Source organism: Siniperca chuatsi, linkage group LG13, assembly GCF_020085105.1.
Source record: "Siniperca chuatsi isolate FFG_IHB_CAS linkage group LG13, ASM2008510v1, whole genome shotgun sequence".
Taxonomy (NCBI): Eukaryota; Metazoa; Chordata; class Actinopteri; order Centrarchiformes; family Sinipercidae; genus Siniperca; species Siniperca chuatsi.
In genome coordinates, this window is record NC_058054.1 from 9,580,852 (window position 1) to 9,599,218 (window position 18,367).

The window sequence follows — 18,367 nt, forward strand, 5'->3', positions numbered from 1 at the left end:
TATTAAAACCGCTTTTTCATTTAACAATTTCACCATCTGAAATGCTTAGTTCTCCCCTCTAGAAGAGACCATTAACCTGAGCAGAACGAGCCTTGAGAAGTTGAATAAAGTCATGTTTGAAGGTGATCGCGAAGGCTTTGTTATCCTGCTTATTAAATCCCAAGATGGATCATCACATTTATTCTCCACAGAAGAGAAAGGGGTGGCAGGATGACAAAGGCTGCAGCTGCCTTTTCTTCTCCTGAAGCAGGGTGAAAAATGACATAATGGCAGTCAAGCTCAGGTAACTTCACTTGGACACTGATACCCTTGAAACTAAACCAACTCTTGGGTTGTGTTTACAAGATTTTTGCCGCTGCAAGAGTGTGAAATCCAAGTAATTTTGAGCACATGATGATGACTTATTTGGGTAACAACAATAAAGAAGTGATGAGGAAATTAAAGAATACTCTAATTAATACTGTGAATGTGTTATCTTCACATGTAGTCCTATTCTTGTTTACAAAGATTTAACCAGGGAAACTTGGAGGAGGAAAGAGTTACACGATTGATGTCCGTGTGTGCAGCAAGTTTACTCGTAAGGCTCCAGATCGAGGCAGCACGAACGTGAGAGCAAGTTGTTTTCCACCGAGGAGTGATGTCATGACACCACTGTTTGGGAGGGCTAATAGTTTATTCTGAAAACTGAGCCCATGTCCTGAGGCTCAGACAAACTATCTGAGTACAAATGATGAAGGTAGAGACTCTTCCCAGCCAGGGAGGGAAGGACTATACCCACTGTGTGAGAAGAGAAAGACGATATCTGCATTTAAAGTTTATAAAACATCTAGTGATCATGTCATTTACATACAGTTTACTAAACCTTCTAGCAATGGTCTGTCCAAAGCTGGGACCCGCATCTGGGCCTGGTTTGACCAACCACTGTTTTTTTCCCTTCTTTAGTAATTACATTTGAGCAGTGGTGGAAAGTAACTAAATACATTTACTTAAGTACTGTAATTAAGTACAATATAGAGGTATTTTACTTGTATTTCCATTTTCTGCTATATTATACTTCTACTCAACTACTTTAAAAAATATTTAACTTTTTACTCCATGAATTGTTAACCTTCCCACAGTGTATGAAGCTGTTCAAATTTGATAAATCTTAACCAGCTGCAACGTGAAAATGCAGCCTAAATGTTTTATACATCAGTTATAATAATTCAATAATGTCTTATATCATAATATACCACTGACAGGTGCCAGTACATGTACTTTTTATACTCTAAGTACATTTTGCCATTAATACTTCTGTACTTTGCATGAGCAAAATTTTGAATGGAGGACCTTTTCTTGTACTGGAGTATTTTTACTTTTACTTTAGTAAATTATCTAAATCTTGAGTATTTATAACCACTAGGTTTGAAGAGTGATGTGAGGCAATTTACTTTTTACATGGTTTATTAACATGGATGAAAATAACTATTCAGTTCTTGCATTTGAAAGTAATAAACCGTGGTCTAACTCTTTGGCCAACCACTCGTCTCGTGTCTCCACACATTCTACATTCATGTTAATGGCCAGTGTAATATATTACACTAATAGTTTGTTTTTATGAGCAAATTTCCTCTGTTTTTTCTATATTTAATGACTTCTTTGCCTTTCTCCTTTGGATAAGTCACAGCATGAAAGCAGCAGACATTACTTTTACAGGACTAAGCATGATTGCAACATCATTAAATCCATGATCTCTATTAAGTATAATTTTGTTGTATTAAGATTTTCTTTCTTGCAGAATGAGACTCAGATTTCTTGCTGCAAATGCCACTCTGGGATGACTTTTCTGAAGATGCAGAACTTAGCTCATTAGTGAGCATTGAACCAAACAGGAATTGTTCACAGTGGCTAAGTTCAGTGTCTGACATGAAAGAATGAGCTCCCGCATACCAGAGAGCCCCGGCCGTCCCCAAAGAGGTGAGGGAAGAAGGATGCACAGGATGAAAAAGCTGGGCCACCTGTACTGTAAAACAAAGAGGAATGTTGTAAAAGTCTTTGCATGTCCAGACACACTGTGCAATATTCAGCTTCCCCTGATTTATGGGGGCTTTATGAAGAAAAAGACGACGAAAGGCCAACGACAGAAAGTCTAGTCAGTGTGATTTGTGAAGCACAGCACTCATTTTCAGTTCACTTTGTTATGAGTTCAACACTCTACAGTATATTTTTATTTTTTGGAAAAGATTACATAAAGCAAGAGATTTTCCAAGATAAAGGTGATTTCAGTTCATAAAAGCAATATCAGTGTGTCAAATATGGACTTACTTTGCTTGCAGAGTTTAAAATGGAATCATAACTTGTTAAATTTTCTGCTTTCAATCACTTTGGGGTTGTGATAATGTGGACTTTTTCGAGTTGCGTACTCCTGTGCCTACTGAACTGGATTCAGTGTGTCTTTGCAGAACTGGCTCAGTCCAGCAGGAACAAGAGTGACACCTATTATGACACCAACATCTTTAACAAGGCTGTCATAATCTTCCCCATTAAAATAATCAGAAGGAACATACCAGAAATGACCACAAACATGTTTATCACAGCACTCAGCAGCATGTATTTTGTCAGGAGTGATGAACTTGCGATTCTGACACAAAGAAATGATGTGTGTGTGTGTGTGGGGCCTAATTGGTCTTCCTGTGTGGCTGAATCTGGCTGCCTCTGCAGGTAGTCGTTAAACAGCAGCTGATTTGTGCTGAGTAACACTTTACTTCACCTCTCTTCATTCTTCACAATATAATAAGCTGTCAGTGTGTCTGAGCTTCTTCACTAAATTGGGATTCACCGGCCCAACAGCTCTGCAGTCATTATATACCTGAATGGACAGGCGCTGCATTAGCATAAGCAAAACTGGTCATCATAAGACATGTTATTGATTTTGGATGTCCTTAGTTGTTGAGGTGCTGCATGAACAATTACTTTTCACCTTGGACCATCTTCCTATGCACTCATTTATTAAAAAATCTGCAGACGTGCAAAAATGAATATAGGCTGCTCAAAAAATGGAAAAGAAACTTGTTGAATTGCTGTAAATTTCATAATCTTTTTTTCTTACACTTCAATTGCACTTGGCATCTAACTAAATCCATGTTGATAAAGCATAAAATACAGACTTGACATTTTATTTAATCATGTGTGTTGATAATTTCTGTTTCATACTTAAACAGTACTTTATCTTTTCTCACCTGAGGGTGTAGAGTGCATCAAAAAAGTGCACAGATTCTTTCCTTCTTCTCTTTCCTCTTTCTGTTCTGGTTTGAATATGTTAAAGACTGAGCCTTTCGTAAGGATTAAGCTACTTGACCTCAATGTGACAAAATCCTGTAATCAATCATTAGCAGCCATTTCACCAAATCAGCTTTTTGAAACTGTTTCTACCCCTTTAATTAAAAAACTTGCCTTTATTTATGTGAGGGATATTTTTTTAATGGCAGAGGTTAATTTATGAGAACATTGTGGTTACCAGCAAGAAGATTAATTTCAAATGATTCCAAATGAACTTGTTTAACCTAAAATTATTAACTGATGATAAAATTGACAGACCTTTATAAAAGGCATTTATTTGCATAATGCTGCCACTGCTGCACATCACAGGCAAATTCCAGCCCCTCTGACTAAATATAGCATCCAATGAGAATAGTAAGTCACAGTGAAAGCTCATAGCCAAATATGATAATGTCACTATAGGCTCACTGCCACATGCAGTTCCAGTCCCTGTTGAGCATTATAATGCCCATAATAGTCCATTAGGATTATTTACATTTACGTTACTGGGATTTGTCATTACCAGAAGCTGTTCTACAAGCCACATATTGTTACACATAACCTTAAAATAAGTTTACATAAACCCACCCCCCTTACAAATACATGAATAAAGGTTTTTCAGGACCAAACAACCGCTTAATTTTCAGCTGCTACTTTCACTAGACAGTTTCAGGCCAAAATGTTAATCAAAATTGTCAAAAAGGATTTGGAGCCTCTGGACCAGTTTTGAGAGTGCAGACAATTACTTATACGTTTAAGACACAGGAACATGCCATTAAAACCTGGCATTAAACCTTAAAATCACCAAAAGCTCTGTTAATGACACTGACCATCTTCTCCACCTTAGTTTGTCTTCTGAACAGCTATGGATTGCCTAAAGGTAAACAAAAAGACAAATAAGGGGTCTTTTGTACCATGTGTAATCAATATAATGAACAAACAGCACTAAAATATCCCCATGCCAGGACATTTCAATAAAAGTGCATCAGCTTTTGCGCATATTTCTGTATAGCTGGTGATTTGTGAGTGACTGTTGTGTTAATTATTTTTATTGTGTAATGTAGATTTTTTTTTTTTTAACACTGTTTACTGTATTTTTTTGGTGAGACAAAGACAAATGTCCTGCCCTGGTAGAACAATAAAGTTTTTTCTATTCTATTGCTGACTATTCCATTCTGTTCTGCTATAAATAAATTTAAAGAAATTGTAGTTTAAGACTGTAGATTTGACATTAGATTATTAATGATGCATGAATGTGTAAGCAACATTTCACTGTTGTAGCTTGCTGAGGGGGGAGCTAGTTTTAACTACTTTATATACACTTTTAAGTAGTTCGGTCCGGTGGTTCCCAACCTAGGGCTCTGACCCCTTAAAAGAGTCACAAGATAAATCTGAGGGGTCATGAGATGATCAATGGGGTAGAAAATAAGTAAAGTTCTGTTGTCTAAAAAATGTCTACAAATTTGTCTTTCTCTCTGCGTCATTTTACATCTCGGGGCCTCAATTTATCTAAATGAAACCATTTGATAAGTTTAGAGGTGAAATCTCTTAACTTCTAGATCTGAAATGTTACAAGGGGCCTCAACTAGACACGGCTTTTCGTCACAAGCCAAAAAGGTTGAAAACCACTGGTTTAATGTTTAACAACACATTGTGTTTTATAAACCTATCATGTTATGTTAAATCTTAATCTGAAAAAGTAACAAGTAAAAAATGTAAATACTCAAGTACATTAGTATTGTACTTAAGTACAATTTTGAGGTACCTGTACTTTCCATTTTCTGCTACTTTATACTTCTACTCCACTACATTCCAGAGGGAAATATTGAACTTTTTACTCCACGACTTTTGCAGGGTTAGTCAAGCCAAGGAACCAGAAAAGCAGGAGCTGGACCCAAATACAGACACAGAGGCAGAGTAGGTGTAGTTTTACTCCTTTAATAGGGAACTAAAGGCTTACCCTGATTTCAGGCAGTGATCCAACACCAGGGAAGAAGTCCACAAGTCAAATAAGTCCAAAGGAGCAGGCAAATAACAAAATCCAAATATCAAAGACGAGGTCCAAAGGAAACAGAATAATCCAAAACACCAGGGAATTCATTGCCAAGACCGCATAACCAAATTACAAAGAGGAACTGACAAAGAGATTAAGGGAAGCACAGAGACTAAATACACTCAGGTGAGGGGAGGTGAAGAGACACAGGTGAAACTAATCAGTGCGGAGCAATCAAAACTGGAGGGAAAAGCAAACTAAGACAGGAAGTAAAACTACCAGACACATGAGGGGGAAAAGAGCATTTCAAAATAAAACAGGAAATACTATGCATAAACCCTCAACCCATGACAACAACATTTGTTTAATAATTTTAGTTACTAGTTACTTTGCAGATTAAGATGAATAATACAAAACATAATCAACAAATAAATTGTAATGTATTATTATAGGTTAAAATACGACTTTATTTATCCCCATGGGGAAATTCACAAGCTACCCTACAGCACTGTACATAAATTAATTAAAATTAGTCCGACCTTTACCAGCTGCAACATTAAAAGTGATGTAATGCGTCAATAATTATAATACAATAATATACATTATTCTGAAATGGGCAATTCTACACAGTGAGTACTTTTACTTTTGGTACTTTAAGTATGTTTTGATGCTAATACTTTTGTACTTTTTACTTAAATACTTAGTGCAGGACTTGTATTTGTAACAGAGTATTTCTACACTGTGGTAGTGCTACTGTACTTAGTTACTTTATGCCTTTATGTGGTACTCTTATGTACAGTTAGTAGGTTGTAATACCCCAAACTTCCACTAGGGGTTGCTCAAACCACACAGCTCACCCGTAATGACAAATTAGGTCAATCACACTGCTGACTTGCTCTGTATTAACTTCTCCTCCTCGGTAATGTGAGTGTCACCGTCTCTCCCTCTGTTAAAAACTCCTCTGGTGTTTTATCTCCTGTTGGCTAAACGGTGACATCTTTCAGGTCAGTTAAGGGAAAACCATCCAGTTATTTCCAACTCGTCGACGATTGTGTGTGTGTGTGTGTGTTTGTATGTGTGGAGAAATCTAGGAAGTAACGTTGACGTTAGCCCAACTTTTCGACCAGGACGACGGGGAGAAGTTAATCCTCGATTTCTCAAAGAACGTGTGATTTGTTTGAGCAATAACGTCGCAGAACTGCTGGGAAATTACTTTTTCATCATTTAAAACTGTGAACAAGCCGGTTCTTGGCTCACCTTTTTTGGGAAGCTCAGGTGAAGAAACTTTCCCCCTCAAGTTGTGTGATTGGAGTTCGTTAACACTAAGCAGGAGCTGCAGAGATCTCCCTTCTCTTCGCTGTCAGGATTATTTCGGCTTTTAAAGATGAAATTACTGTTTTTCTCGAGAGGTGAGACTTATTATGACATTTTGGTTCTGTTTGACACTTGTCACCTGGGCGGATGTATACGTGGGAATTTGGTGGGTGGAAATGAGGAAAACAAAGAAACGTTGTTGTTGTGTGTGTGTAAATACTTGTGCGTTTTTATACCAGAAATAATGCATTTTACTGTAAAGAATATGTTTGAAATACAGCCTGTACTTTTAGGTTACCTTAATTCCAACTTTCTTTTCTTAATTTTAAACTGGCATTTGGTCACATTATGTGTGTTTTTCTACAGTGGATGCTAGCAGACAGCTGGGGGAGTGAGTTATGCTGAAGCCTGCCTCAATATTTGTATAATGAGCACTACAGATGGAGCCTGGGCCCCTGAACAGGATGGAGAGGCCCGTGTTGTGCAGATCTACCCCAGGCTGTCCCAGGACACAGCTGCCTACTGTCCCCTGCAGGTCAGCGGTGGGGACACACCAAAGACGGTCATCCACAATGCCGTAGTCACTCTGGGCCTGGATGCCAGCCAGACATACAGCCTGCTGGAGGTCAGGAAGAGCGGTGGAGAGGAGAGGTTGCTGGAGGCCGGGGACTCCCCTTTGGACCGAGTCCTGCTGTGGCCACCAGAGAACCAGAGGTGGCACCCTCAGAGCAGTGGGTACTACTTTATCTTGCAGCAAGCCAACAAAGGAGGCAACCAAGTAGAAAGCATCAGAGAGGACTATGACGACCTCTGTAACCTCCAAACTGTGACTGAGGAGAGTATTCTGGACACTTTACGCCAGCGCTTCTACAGACTCAAAATCTACACCTACGCCAGCAACATCCTCATCGCCATCAACCCCAATAAGGTCCTACCTGTTTACTACAATCCCAAGTATGTCAAGATGTACGAGAACCAGCCACTGAGCAAACTAAGCCCTCATATATTTGCCATAGCAGACGTAGCCTTCCGTGCTATGCTGAACAGGCAGGTTAACCAGTGTATTGTGATATCTGGTGAGAGTGGCTCAGGGAAGACTGAAAGCAGCCGTTATCTCATCCACTGCCTGACTGCCCTCAGCCAGAAGACATACTCTACTGGGCTGGAACGGACTATCCTCGGGGCTGGCCCAGTGCTAGAGGTAGGTTACTGTGACTGTGAAGCTGGCCACCTGCTAAAACCACTCACACCCACATCTGTTGTAGCAGTCCACACTATTAGCTTTGTAAAGGCAATAAGACTTCAAAGAGAGTTTGTCACTTTTGTGGTCTCACTCTGTATCAGATATAAAATGTACACAATTAACAGTCTTTCAAAATTCTTAGATCTTGGGTTAAAACGATCAGAAAATTAACAGACAATAACAATTTTGGACATTTGTCAAGCAAAACGGTCAAACATTTTCTGGTTCCAGGTTCTCAAATGTGAGGATTTACTACTTAATATCATTGCAAATAGAATATCTTTGGGTTCTATATTGTCTGGATAAGACAATCAATGTGAAATGTCGCAATCGCTCTGGGAACTGTTGATAGGTATTTATTTATCTTATTTTAAGTCTTTACCCCTTAAGGAGGTCAAGTCGTCCCTTTTTTATTAAGAACATTTTTTGGGCAGTCCCCAGCTGTGAACCCTCAAAACTAGGGCTGCAACTAAAAATTATGTTCATGGTCGATTGATCTGATGATTGTTCTTCTCGATTAATCACAGGGTCCATAAAATGTGAAAATGCCCATCACCGTTTCCCAGAGCCCAACATAACTTCTTCGTATGTCTTATATATATGTTGACTAAGATATTAAGTCAACAGTGATATAAGACAGGGAAAAACAGTTAGAGAAGCTGGAACCAGAGAATGAAAAATGTAATTTATCAAGCATATGTGCCAACATTAGTATTTACTGCTTAATATTATTGCACATTGAATATTTTTTTTGGTTTTGGACTGTTGGTTGGACAAAACAAGCAATTTGAAGATACCCATGTAGGCTCTGGGAAATTTTGGTAGGTAGATATAGATTAAACAACTAATCAAAAAACTAATGACTGATTAATCAAAAAAGCATGCTATGAATTTTCCAGCTGTAAACCCCCCAAATTGTCCCTGTCGTTCACCCCACCAGAAACTAACTTGCATGTCCTAGTAGTTTAAGAAACCCTAATTCAGTCGTTGATTTAGAGAATGATTATCTCACTGGCTTAATCATCCGCCTTCGCTGCAGTCTGCAGAGAGTGACATGAACCAAGACTCTGCCCCTCGTAGTGATATGAGTTTGCTGATCACCAGACTGATGTGGCTGTTCTTTTTTTGTGGCTCTAGGTCAGGGTGCAGAGTCAGTATGAAACTGCATTTGCATCATCCAGTGTGTTAATTGCATGTTAATTACTTCTGTTCAAAAACAGAAAGAAGAAACCACTCCCTTTACACAGAAAGCATGTATCATCACTTCCTGCGATAAAAATATCAGCGTAATCAACAGTAACCACAAAAAAGCTGTGTGATCTAAACCACTAAATGACAGAACATAAAGGGCCTCAAACATTTACCAGCTTGACTAAGAAGGCAGAAAATCTGTATCTGTGCTGAATTTTGATGATCAGTAATATATCTAAATATCAACGTTGGCGGTTTGTTTTGTGATATTCCTCTCACATTTGGAATTACACGAAACTCAAACATTTCCTCAAATCAAAAAGCACCATAGAGCAAAACAGTGTCTTATCAGCCTGCTACAGTAAACATGTCAATGAGTAACAGGACGACACATTTGCCCACATTGACATGTTTCATTTGTCTGTTAAATTATTAGTTGGTTTCAGTAAAATACAGTATTAAAAAACAAAATAACTTTTATTCATGTTGTTTTTGAAAGTGCTGCTTGTGGCTCTTTACTTTGCACCATTTAAATCTGTTCCAGCTACTAATACGTTGAAATTCTGTAAGCACAGTAGCTGTGGAGACAAGTGCACAGTTGATTTATCAATCAATAGACCAACTAACTTTTTACACAAAGGATCCTGGCCGTCTTTGTTACTGATCACACCCACACACACAATCCCAAGGGGCCAGCCATTCGTGACTAAATATGGATTCCTCTCTGAACAAGTCCAACAAGTTTCCCTTGGAAATAAGCAACAGCTTAAGTTTTTTTCCTGTTAACCGATCTTTCTGGCATTTCATTGTTTTGTACTCTCAAAGGGTCAGATATTTCTCTTGAGGAGAGAAAGTAGCTTGTTTTGGTGTGATTTAATGTTTTTTTAACGGGGTGAATAAGGAACAAGCTTACTGAAGACAGAGCTCAGGCCACAACAGTTAGCCTTTGATTAATCCAGAGGAGGCTTTGAATGTGTTTACACCAAAGCTGATTGTCAGTAGAGGCCAAGTCAAGACCTATTGACAAGATTCCTGCTGTAGTGTTAATCTGTTTGGGGTTTTTATTGTTCTGTTGTTTGGTGGCTTTGCAAAATGCCTTCTGCCATCTTGGGAGTTCCTTTATCTAGATGAGTCACACCCTAAGACTCTTCTTCCTTTTTTTATCTGAAATCAAAAAACTATGACTTCTTTTTCTTTCCTTCAAACTTTTTATTCAATGTTATCTCACTTGACATCAGTATGTTGTGGAAACTGAATGTGATTTTAATCTTCCTGGTGCAAGAAAACTGCCACTGACTCATGTATTCAGTGCCCTTTTAAAATGTAAAAAAAGTATTGAGGATATTAAGGTATGTTTTCATCAGGAAAAGATCTGCGCTCAATAGACAGCAGGTGATGGCACCTTGCTTTCATTGAGAATGGCGGTTACCTGACTGACTGAGTGGTTGTTGCTCAAGGTTTGTGTTGGTTGTTGGTCATAAGGAAGCTGAGAGCTGAGCTCCCCAGGGGGAATGTTCAGGGCGTTGTCTTTGAGGGAACACCAGAGATAGAAGAGAAAAAGGAACATGTCAGAACAGGCTCAGCCAGACGAACCTACACAACTAAGTATACTTGAAATCACCTCATTTTTCTCTCTCTGCTTATACCATGTTCTGTAAATAAGCTGTTTGCCAGGCATCCATCCTTTTGTTGAAGTGAAATGTCACAGCTCATTCTGTCAACTAAGTCAACTATCATCAAACATGTCCCAGTTTACCACTGGTATTTCCCATTTGTTGGCAGTTTTTTAGGCCAAATTTCTGGTGATAAACTTGAAATTTTGTTGACTTTACAAGCAGACCAGGTCTACCTGAATGCGTCATTAGTTTTTGTCTCGGTTAGGGAGAAGGAGCAAGTTCAACCTGGCCCTCTTCATGATCGTGTCCTTCAGAGGATCCATCCCCTAAACTGGGACATGGCGAACACCTGTTTCCCTCCCCCTCCCACATACCATCTTCACTTTTATCTCCATATGCCTTTCAACCTTTCCATGCCACATTCAACTTCTTTATATAAGTTTGATCTGGTTGAAAATCACAGCCATGTATTTTTGAAAAATCCCACACTGTATTTACAGAGGTGCGCTGGGTAGAAACATCCCAGCTTTACCTGCGTGTGATCAGCACAGTATGCAGGTCTAGCTCACTATCTGTGTATGCTCTGGCCTGTTAAGACTCGACCCTCCACTTACACTGGAATGAAGTAGAATGATACCTTTAGATGCTGACGTGAGTCAGCCAGAGTCAGCTGCAGATAATGAGCATAATTTTACCTAGTGACTTTGCCTGGGTAGAGTCTGTTGTGTTGTTGATAGTGAACCTTAGTTACTGTCTCCAGTGACAGAATAACAGTCCATGCAACTGTGAGATCATTCATAAAGTTTCCTCTTGGGCTGCAACTAATGATTATCTTCGTCATCAATTATTCTAGCAGATAGTTTTTCAATTAATTGTTAAGGCTAGATGATAATGACAAATCATGTAATCACGTTTTCCAGACCCCAAAGTGTCTTTACTTACTTTGTCAGAGCAGTTTAATTAAAGTTTAATTTATAATGATAAGAAATCCTCACATCTGAGTTGCAGGAACCACCTAATGTTGGCTGTTTTTACTTCAAATATAACTTAAAATGAATCACTTAAGATAACTGTCAATTCTCACCACCTGATTAATTTATTGTTTACTCAATGATAATATTGTGGCAACAGTATTAGTTTTCAAGAAATACTGCTTTATCTGCCGTGCAGTAGAGAAATACATGTTTCACTGAAATGTAAAAAAGAAGGCAGTTCAGTTGCAACCTCCTGTCAGTGTTAATTTGGAGACAGTTTCAGTATATGTAAATATATCCTAAAAAAATCAGAAAAGAAATGCATTTATGCATCATGTTTAGATTTATTCAATTCCTTTACATAATTTTATGTTCAATGTACTTAGATCAGCTAGATAGTACCCACTAATATTGTTGTCTAATTTGTCTCAATACTGATTAATTCTCAGATGTTCTTGCAGACTACCATGAGAGTGGCTTTGCTTCCACTAAATTAGTTCAGAGTAAAAATGAATTGAGAAAATAATCGACAGATTAACTGATAATGAAGATAACCGTTGCAGCCGTAGTTCGGAGTTGCTTGATCTTGATCTTCAGTGTTACATAACGTTGCTAACGGCTGCCATCCACAAACCAAAGTGATTTATTTGATAGCTTCTCTGTGTAGCAAACATTTACAGTGTTTAGGTCTGGGTGCCAGTGTCTGTGAGAAACTTATGTTAACAATGTTTTAAACAGGCCTTTGGTAACGCTAAGACTGCAGAGAATAACAACTCAAGCCGCTTTGGGAAGTTCATCCAGCTCAACTTTCTGGAGAGCGGTGTCATCAGAGGGTGAGGCTTCATGTTTTATTTGTCTCATCAACCTTCTGTACTCATTTTGTGAATCTTCAAGGCTTCTGCAGCACAGTTAAAAGTTTATCTTGGTTGATATATTTGTTTAATTTAACAGTTAGTTATTCTTCCTGTCATAATTGGACAATGTTTGCAACCACACCAAAGCTTCACAGGTTTTGTTGACATTCTCTCCTTGTGTGTCTCTTGCAGGGCAGTTATTGAGAAGTACCTACTAGAAAAGTGCCGCCTGGTGTCCAGAGATAAGAGTGAGAGGTATAATGAGGACTCTGTCAGACGATATTTTAAATCCTCACAGAAACACTCCAAATTCACATTTTATTTTTTATTTATACATTAAAAATCTACACATGAAAATGAATACTTGATTGATACCAATCTTGCTCACATTGTCACCAATTTGTACCTGAACCTGAATATAAGCAGACAACACTCAAAACACTTTGGAGGAGGCTCAATGTAACCTAACCACCTTTACAGCCTCATGTGCAGAGAAATGTAGAGTAAATAACACAGAAATGAAACTTGCGTGAGCCCTGATTGACTGTATTGGCGCTCTGTGACCTCTGACCCGCAGGAACTACCACGTGTTCTACTATCTGCTGGTAGGAGCGTCCAAAGACGAGCAGGAGGAGTTTCATCTATTAAAGCCGCAAGATTATTTCTACCTCAAACTGGTACCTTTGATCCGCACACTTTCCAGCAGCAGAGAAAGCATAAGACATGATGTGTCATTTGATGTTATAAAATGGGGAAAACTAGTGTTAGCTCTTTTATAGAAACAGAACCACAATATCTCAAAACTTCTCAACAATAAATTGTAGTGTGTCAAAGCTTTGCCTGTGTAGTAAATAAACAGACACTCATAAAACTGCACTTTAACTAGGCTTACAGTGCACCTGCTTCCTTCAAAATAATTTTATTATATTGAGAATTTAAGACCATGATCACATACTGATACCTTTGCCTATTTAATCCTGTTTATTTATGTCTTTTGCAAATGCTCTTGTTTGATTGAACCCTGGTGTGGACCAAAAAAGTACTGACACTACCTGAAAAGGTTGGTCTCTGTGTGGTTTCAAATCTAATCTTGACTAATAGAGTCAAGTAAATTTATTTATAGATCACACTAACAAATGTTGACCAAAGTGTGTTACAGAGAGACAACAGTTCCAATCAGATAAAACTTCAAAAATGAACATGAGAACCAGTGAATGAAGAAGAGTGTGAAAATCAATAATTTTGGATTAAATAATAAAAACACAAAAGGCATATTTCACAGAGAACTAATGAATAATAAACTGTGTGAACAGTTGTGTCTTCATGATGACTATCAAAAAGCTAAAGGAAAGACATGATTCAATTGATTTTATTTCTACATTACTGATTATGTGTGGACAGTTTAGATTGACAGCGTTATCTGTATTTATGCATACACCTCTGTGGCTATGCTTAATATTTATCCCCTCTTTCTCTTCATATCTCGTCTGATTGTTCTGCAGGAAGACTTCCATTTAGATGATGAGGAGGAACTTCAGCAGGAGTACAAGAGGCTCCATCAAGCTATGGAGATGGTCGGCTTCCTGCCTTCCACCAAGAAACAGTATGTATGATTCACTTGTTCAGTCAAACTAACAAGTGAACCTACAGCATACCTTTTAAGAAAAGTGAACGAAAGAGTTAATGGACCGGTGTAAAATGTGCCTGCAAAACACTTTGTGTCTAAAACACAATGTGAAATGTGGCTTTGACAGTATTTAAGGGCAAAAATGTTTGTAAATAATAATTAGTTGGGTTTTTTCTGTCATACATGTCGAATTTGTCATCAAAGCCTCGGGACACCATGTACACATAAAAGTGCTAGCAGCACAGTTTGTAACCTGTTCAGGTTGGTTCCCCTGGTGAATAAACAAACTGAAGACACAGTAACTGTTAAAGTGAATAAATCTACAAAGCAATGTAAAAAAAAATCTTTTTTTATACATCCCTTAGCAAACACCTCTTGTGCAGTCACATTGGAAAATTAGTTGTGAAAATAAATATGATTAGTCTGTTAAGGCATATTTCTCTTTAGATGTACAATAGGCGGAACTAACTCAGTAACTCTTGACCTGCATGTACAGCTTGTTTTTGTAGCTGATGAGACATATCAATATAGAAAAACAGATAATGTTAATATCAACTATCAGCTACTATTAGCTTCTACAGTACTAGATGTGCTTGCTAGAAGGCAACATTAATATGTTAACCTACCAGACAGACACTGTTGTTAGTTGGCTACAAATGCACAAGTTTCACATCAGCTTTGGGTTATTACTGACATACAGATGAACTAGTAGCAATGTTGAAATAAACAGAAAAAGAGATACCAAAAGATACAAATGTCAGTATTCAGTGTATATACGAGTGTGTGAGAAGAATTATCAGTCACTAAGAAATAAAGTTAGAGCGCGTTAAACTGAAGCCTGATTCAAAGGGCAAACAGTTATCAATATAAGAAACAATATATATAACAATATTTGTTGTTGAAACTGATATTGTGGCTAAAATCTTTTACAAAATATGCTTAAATAAAACTTGACAGTGGAACTGAAAATACAAATAAAAAGATAAAAGTCTATATATATATATATATATATATATATATATATATATATATACTTGCAGAAACAATTGGGGGTGGTGGTTTCTTGTCTAAAAATGTTCAATTCACAATGTAAAATAACCACGTTTCATTGAATTGTGGTGGGATGGCCAAAGTTGGACATTTAACATTGCAGTTAGTTGTTCACATCACCTGTTTTTCTACTATTCAGGCTCTCTATGGCTGCCAGGTGTGTTAATTTCACCTAAAAACACTTATGCCATCTGTTTGTGTATTTTCACTATGCAGCATATTTTCCATCCTCTCTGCCATCCTGCTCCTGGGCAATGTGACGTGGACACTGTCAAGGGAAACTGAAGCCCTGGAGGTCGGACCTGCTGAAGTTTTGTCCACACTGTCTCACCTGCTCAAAGTACGTTCCTAAAGTGAAACAGCTGATTATATATGCTAACCGATGATACACTTATACATTACTAAATCATCATCTGGATTTATTATCTACAGTCTCCAGTTGATTTCTAGTGTTGTGCCAGTTCAACAAAACCCTTGGGATGAAATCACAGTAACTCAATGAGCAGAGAAATTCCTAGAGATGAAGTGCGTCATCGCTACGCCAAAAATAGCTCTCTGTATTGTTTAAGAACAAACATGTTTCAACCAGTTCTGTTTGCCAAATACAGTAGTTAGTAGTGATTGTCTTGTGAAATAATAATGAGTTACAGTGTTGTAGAACTGTCTTGACTGTTTTTTTGTTTTGGGTTTTTTTTCTAGGTGAAAAAAGAGCTACTGGTGAAGACTTTGACCAAGAGGACAGTAGTGACCTCCCACGGCAGCGTGGTTTCACAGTACACACTACAAGAGGTAAAGAATTTAACTTGAGTATTAGGGCTGCCCCTTAAGTGTAATTATTAAATCATTAAATATAATGATCCTGTTGAATCATCAAATTGCATTTTTCGTAATCCTCCTGCATAACACTGAGTTGTGTCTGTTATTGTGGTCTGCATGAAATTTAAAGCTGTTACCATCTTTTTTTTTTGTTTCTTTTTTTTTAAGTTGTTTGATGTTTCTGTGCTTGTAGGCCTCCACAGTGCGGGACTCCATGGCCAAGTCTTTATACAGCGCTTTGTTTGACTGGATCATCCTTCACATCAACCATGCAGTGTTCAATAGACGGGACATGGAGGAGTCTGTCTCTGTAAGTCACATGATGCAATTTAGGGCTGTACTATTAAGTAAAAAAACTACAATATTGACTGCGGAGGCCCACATTTTTACTCAAATGAGAAGGTAAAATGTTCAATCCTCCTGGAAAAAAATATAACTTCACTTTGACTTCAGTATTAATTTGCCCACTGGAAAGAAAATTATTATATCGAAATATAACAAATGATCATTAATTGCATGTTATAGCGAATTAATTACATTATTGTGTTTTCAGTATGAATTGTCCTTTGCTGTTTTGTTTTTAGTGTTTGTCCATCGGTGTCCTGGATATGTTTGGATTCGAGAACCTCCAGAAAAACAGCTTTGAGCAGCTGTGCATCAACTACACCAATGAGAAACTGCAGTTTTACATCAACCAGCACATCTTCAAGCTTGAGCAAGTAGGTGTTTTTCATTTTCATTTTTCAAGACATTCAGGGGTGGTTATTATTCATTCTTTGTTTGGACTTGACATGGCTGGCACTTTTTAGTGGATGTCCTATTGCCTTTGTAGCCTCTGCAGTCAGTTACCACTCTGAAAGAGTCTTAAAATATCTGAAATTATGTTGTCAAAATTCAGGGCTTACAGACAGATATACTGTAGTGTTTTACATGTTTTACATCATAAAGTCAGTTCTAGATATCCTAAGTGTTTGGATTATTTTTGGCATTAAAATTTACAGGCACTATGGTTACTATTTTAGTTGTCTGTTCTGTATGTTTCTCTGTGTCCTCATTTCTGTATGTACTGTTTGTCGTTGCTAATACGTCTCTTCATCAGTAACACAGAGACACATTGATTTACATTTAGTTCACCTGAGTAACCTGATTATGTAATTGTGACTAAATATATTCCAGGAAGATTATGTGTCAGAGGGCATCGCTTGGCAAAACATCGACTACACTGATAATAGTGGCTGCATTCAGCTGATCAGCATGAAGTCATTCGGACTCTTTGATCTGCTGGATAAGGAGAGCAGGTAGGTGAACTCTGCTTGTAACATTATCCCCTGCTCTGAGTTCTCACACTAAACATATTATGGTAATATGGTAATCAAGGCATGCAATAGACATTTAAATACAATGTAGTGACACACTGGTCAATCTAGCTAGTCTTATTCCTTTCTTGAACAATAAATGACAAGAAATGCTAAAAAAACTCAATTCCTTTGGATTTCATCTTCCCTATTCTAACAAAGTAAACAAAGAGTTTATCCTGGGTTTCCTTAACACCTTATAACACAAAATACCAATCAGCTAGTTTTCCAGGCCAGTTGCAACTAACAGGGACTCGCTAGAAGTATAACTGGATGATACAGTTTAAATTAAAGTCATGATATTTGATATTATTTTTCTGTGATGTCAGTATGGCTTAGTAAGCAAAACTGCATCCATGATCATTTCAAATTTATATCAAACAAAACTCTATATCTAAAAATAATAATTCCTTAAAGGTTCTTAAACAACAGTATTGTGTATCATAATATCATATTATCAATTGATACTGAATTATTAGGTGTCCAGTGTTTTTCTACCTTTCCTACCTACCATCCTACTTTACGCTCATCAGTTGGCTGATGTTGACTTGCTGTTTTTACCTAGGTCGTTTTCTTCCCCAGATATTACATGTTGACATTGATTTTCTGTCCTCCTCTCTGTGTATCTTCAGCCTCCCTCAGGCCACAGATGAAACCCTGTTGGGCAAGCTGAAGCAGCAGCATCAGGACAACCCATTCTTCGTACCCTCTTCAAATACAGAGCAGACTTTTGTCATTCAACACTTTCCTGGGAGGGTTAAATATCACATCAAGGTAGAGTAAATTCCCCACACTGCAAACATATTTATTCTACAAAGTTAATAATAATTTCCCCACCTACATTTGAAAGTCAGTAAATGCATCATTCAGCCTAACCAACGTAACATAGTGCTGGTCTGCAGTAGCCTTGTTAGATAAGCCACCAGGGGAAAAACCTGAAAAATCTTTGTGAACTGAGTGAATGATTAATGCTGCTCCCTCCCACAAGAAGACTGTTGTTGCACAGTGAAGTTTAAAGTTGTAAATACATGTAATGA

The 18,367-nt window shown here is 37.8% G+C and overlaps 1 protein-coding gene and 1 long non-coding RNA gene across 6 annotated transcripts in view; one reads left to right on the forward strand and one right to left on the reverse strand.

The window, feature by feature from the left end:
* Positions 1-783: 783 nt before the first annotated feature.
* LOC122887338 lies at positions 784-5,536 on the reverse strand. Its single transcript, XR_006380513.1, has 3 exons — positions 5,258-5,536; positions 4,128-4,171; positions 784-2,002 (listed from the first exon to the last, which is right to left on the reverse strand). It is a non-coding gene; the product is annotated as an uncharacterized LOC122887338 (long non-coding RNA).
* Positions 5,537-6,160: 624 nt separating this feature from the next.
* Positions 6,161-18,367, forward strand: part of myo9b (myosin IXb) — a 28,006-nt gene continuing 15,799 nt past the window's right edge. For 2 of the 5 annotated variants that reach the window (XM_044221009.1, XM_044221011.1), the window contains exons 1-12: positions 6,170-6,699; positions 6,971-7,805; positions 12,367-12,461; positions 12,675-12,737; positions 13,060-13,159; positions 13,985-14,085; positions 15,376-15,499; positions 15,859-15,948; positions 16,169-16,285; positions 16,560-16,694; positions 17,152-17,273; positions 17,963-18,104. In XM_044221009.1, coding sequence (XP_044076944.1) covers positions 7,032-7,805; positions 12,367-12,461; positions 12,675-12,737; positions 13,060-13,159; positions 13,985-14,085; positions 15,376-15,499; positions 15,859-15,948; positions 16,169-16,285; positions 16,560-16,694; positions 17,152-17,273; positions 17,963-18,104 — 1,863 coding nt within the window. In that variant the 5' untranslated portion in view covers positions 6,170-6,699; positions 6,971-7,031. Of the gene's footprint in view, positions 6,700-6,970; positions 7,806-12,366; positions 12,462-12,674; positions 12,738-13,059; positions 13,160-13,984; positions 14,086-15,375; positions 15,500-15,858; positions 15,949-16,168; positions 16,286-16,559; positions 16,695-17,151; positions 17,274-17,962; positions 18,105-18,367 lie in introns of all 5 variants that reach the window. The other 3 variants (XM_044221010.1, XM_044221013.1, XM_044221012.1) reach the window with 3 other exon arrangements.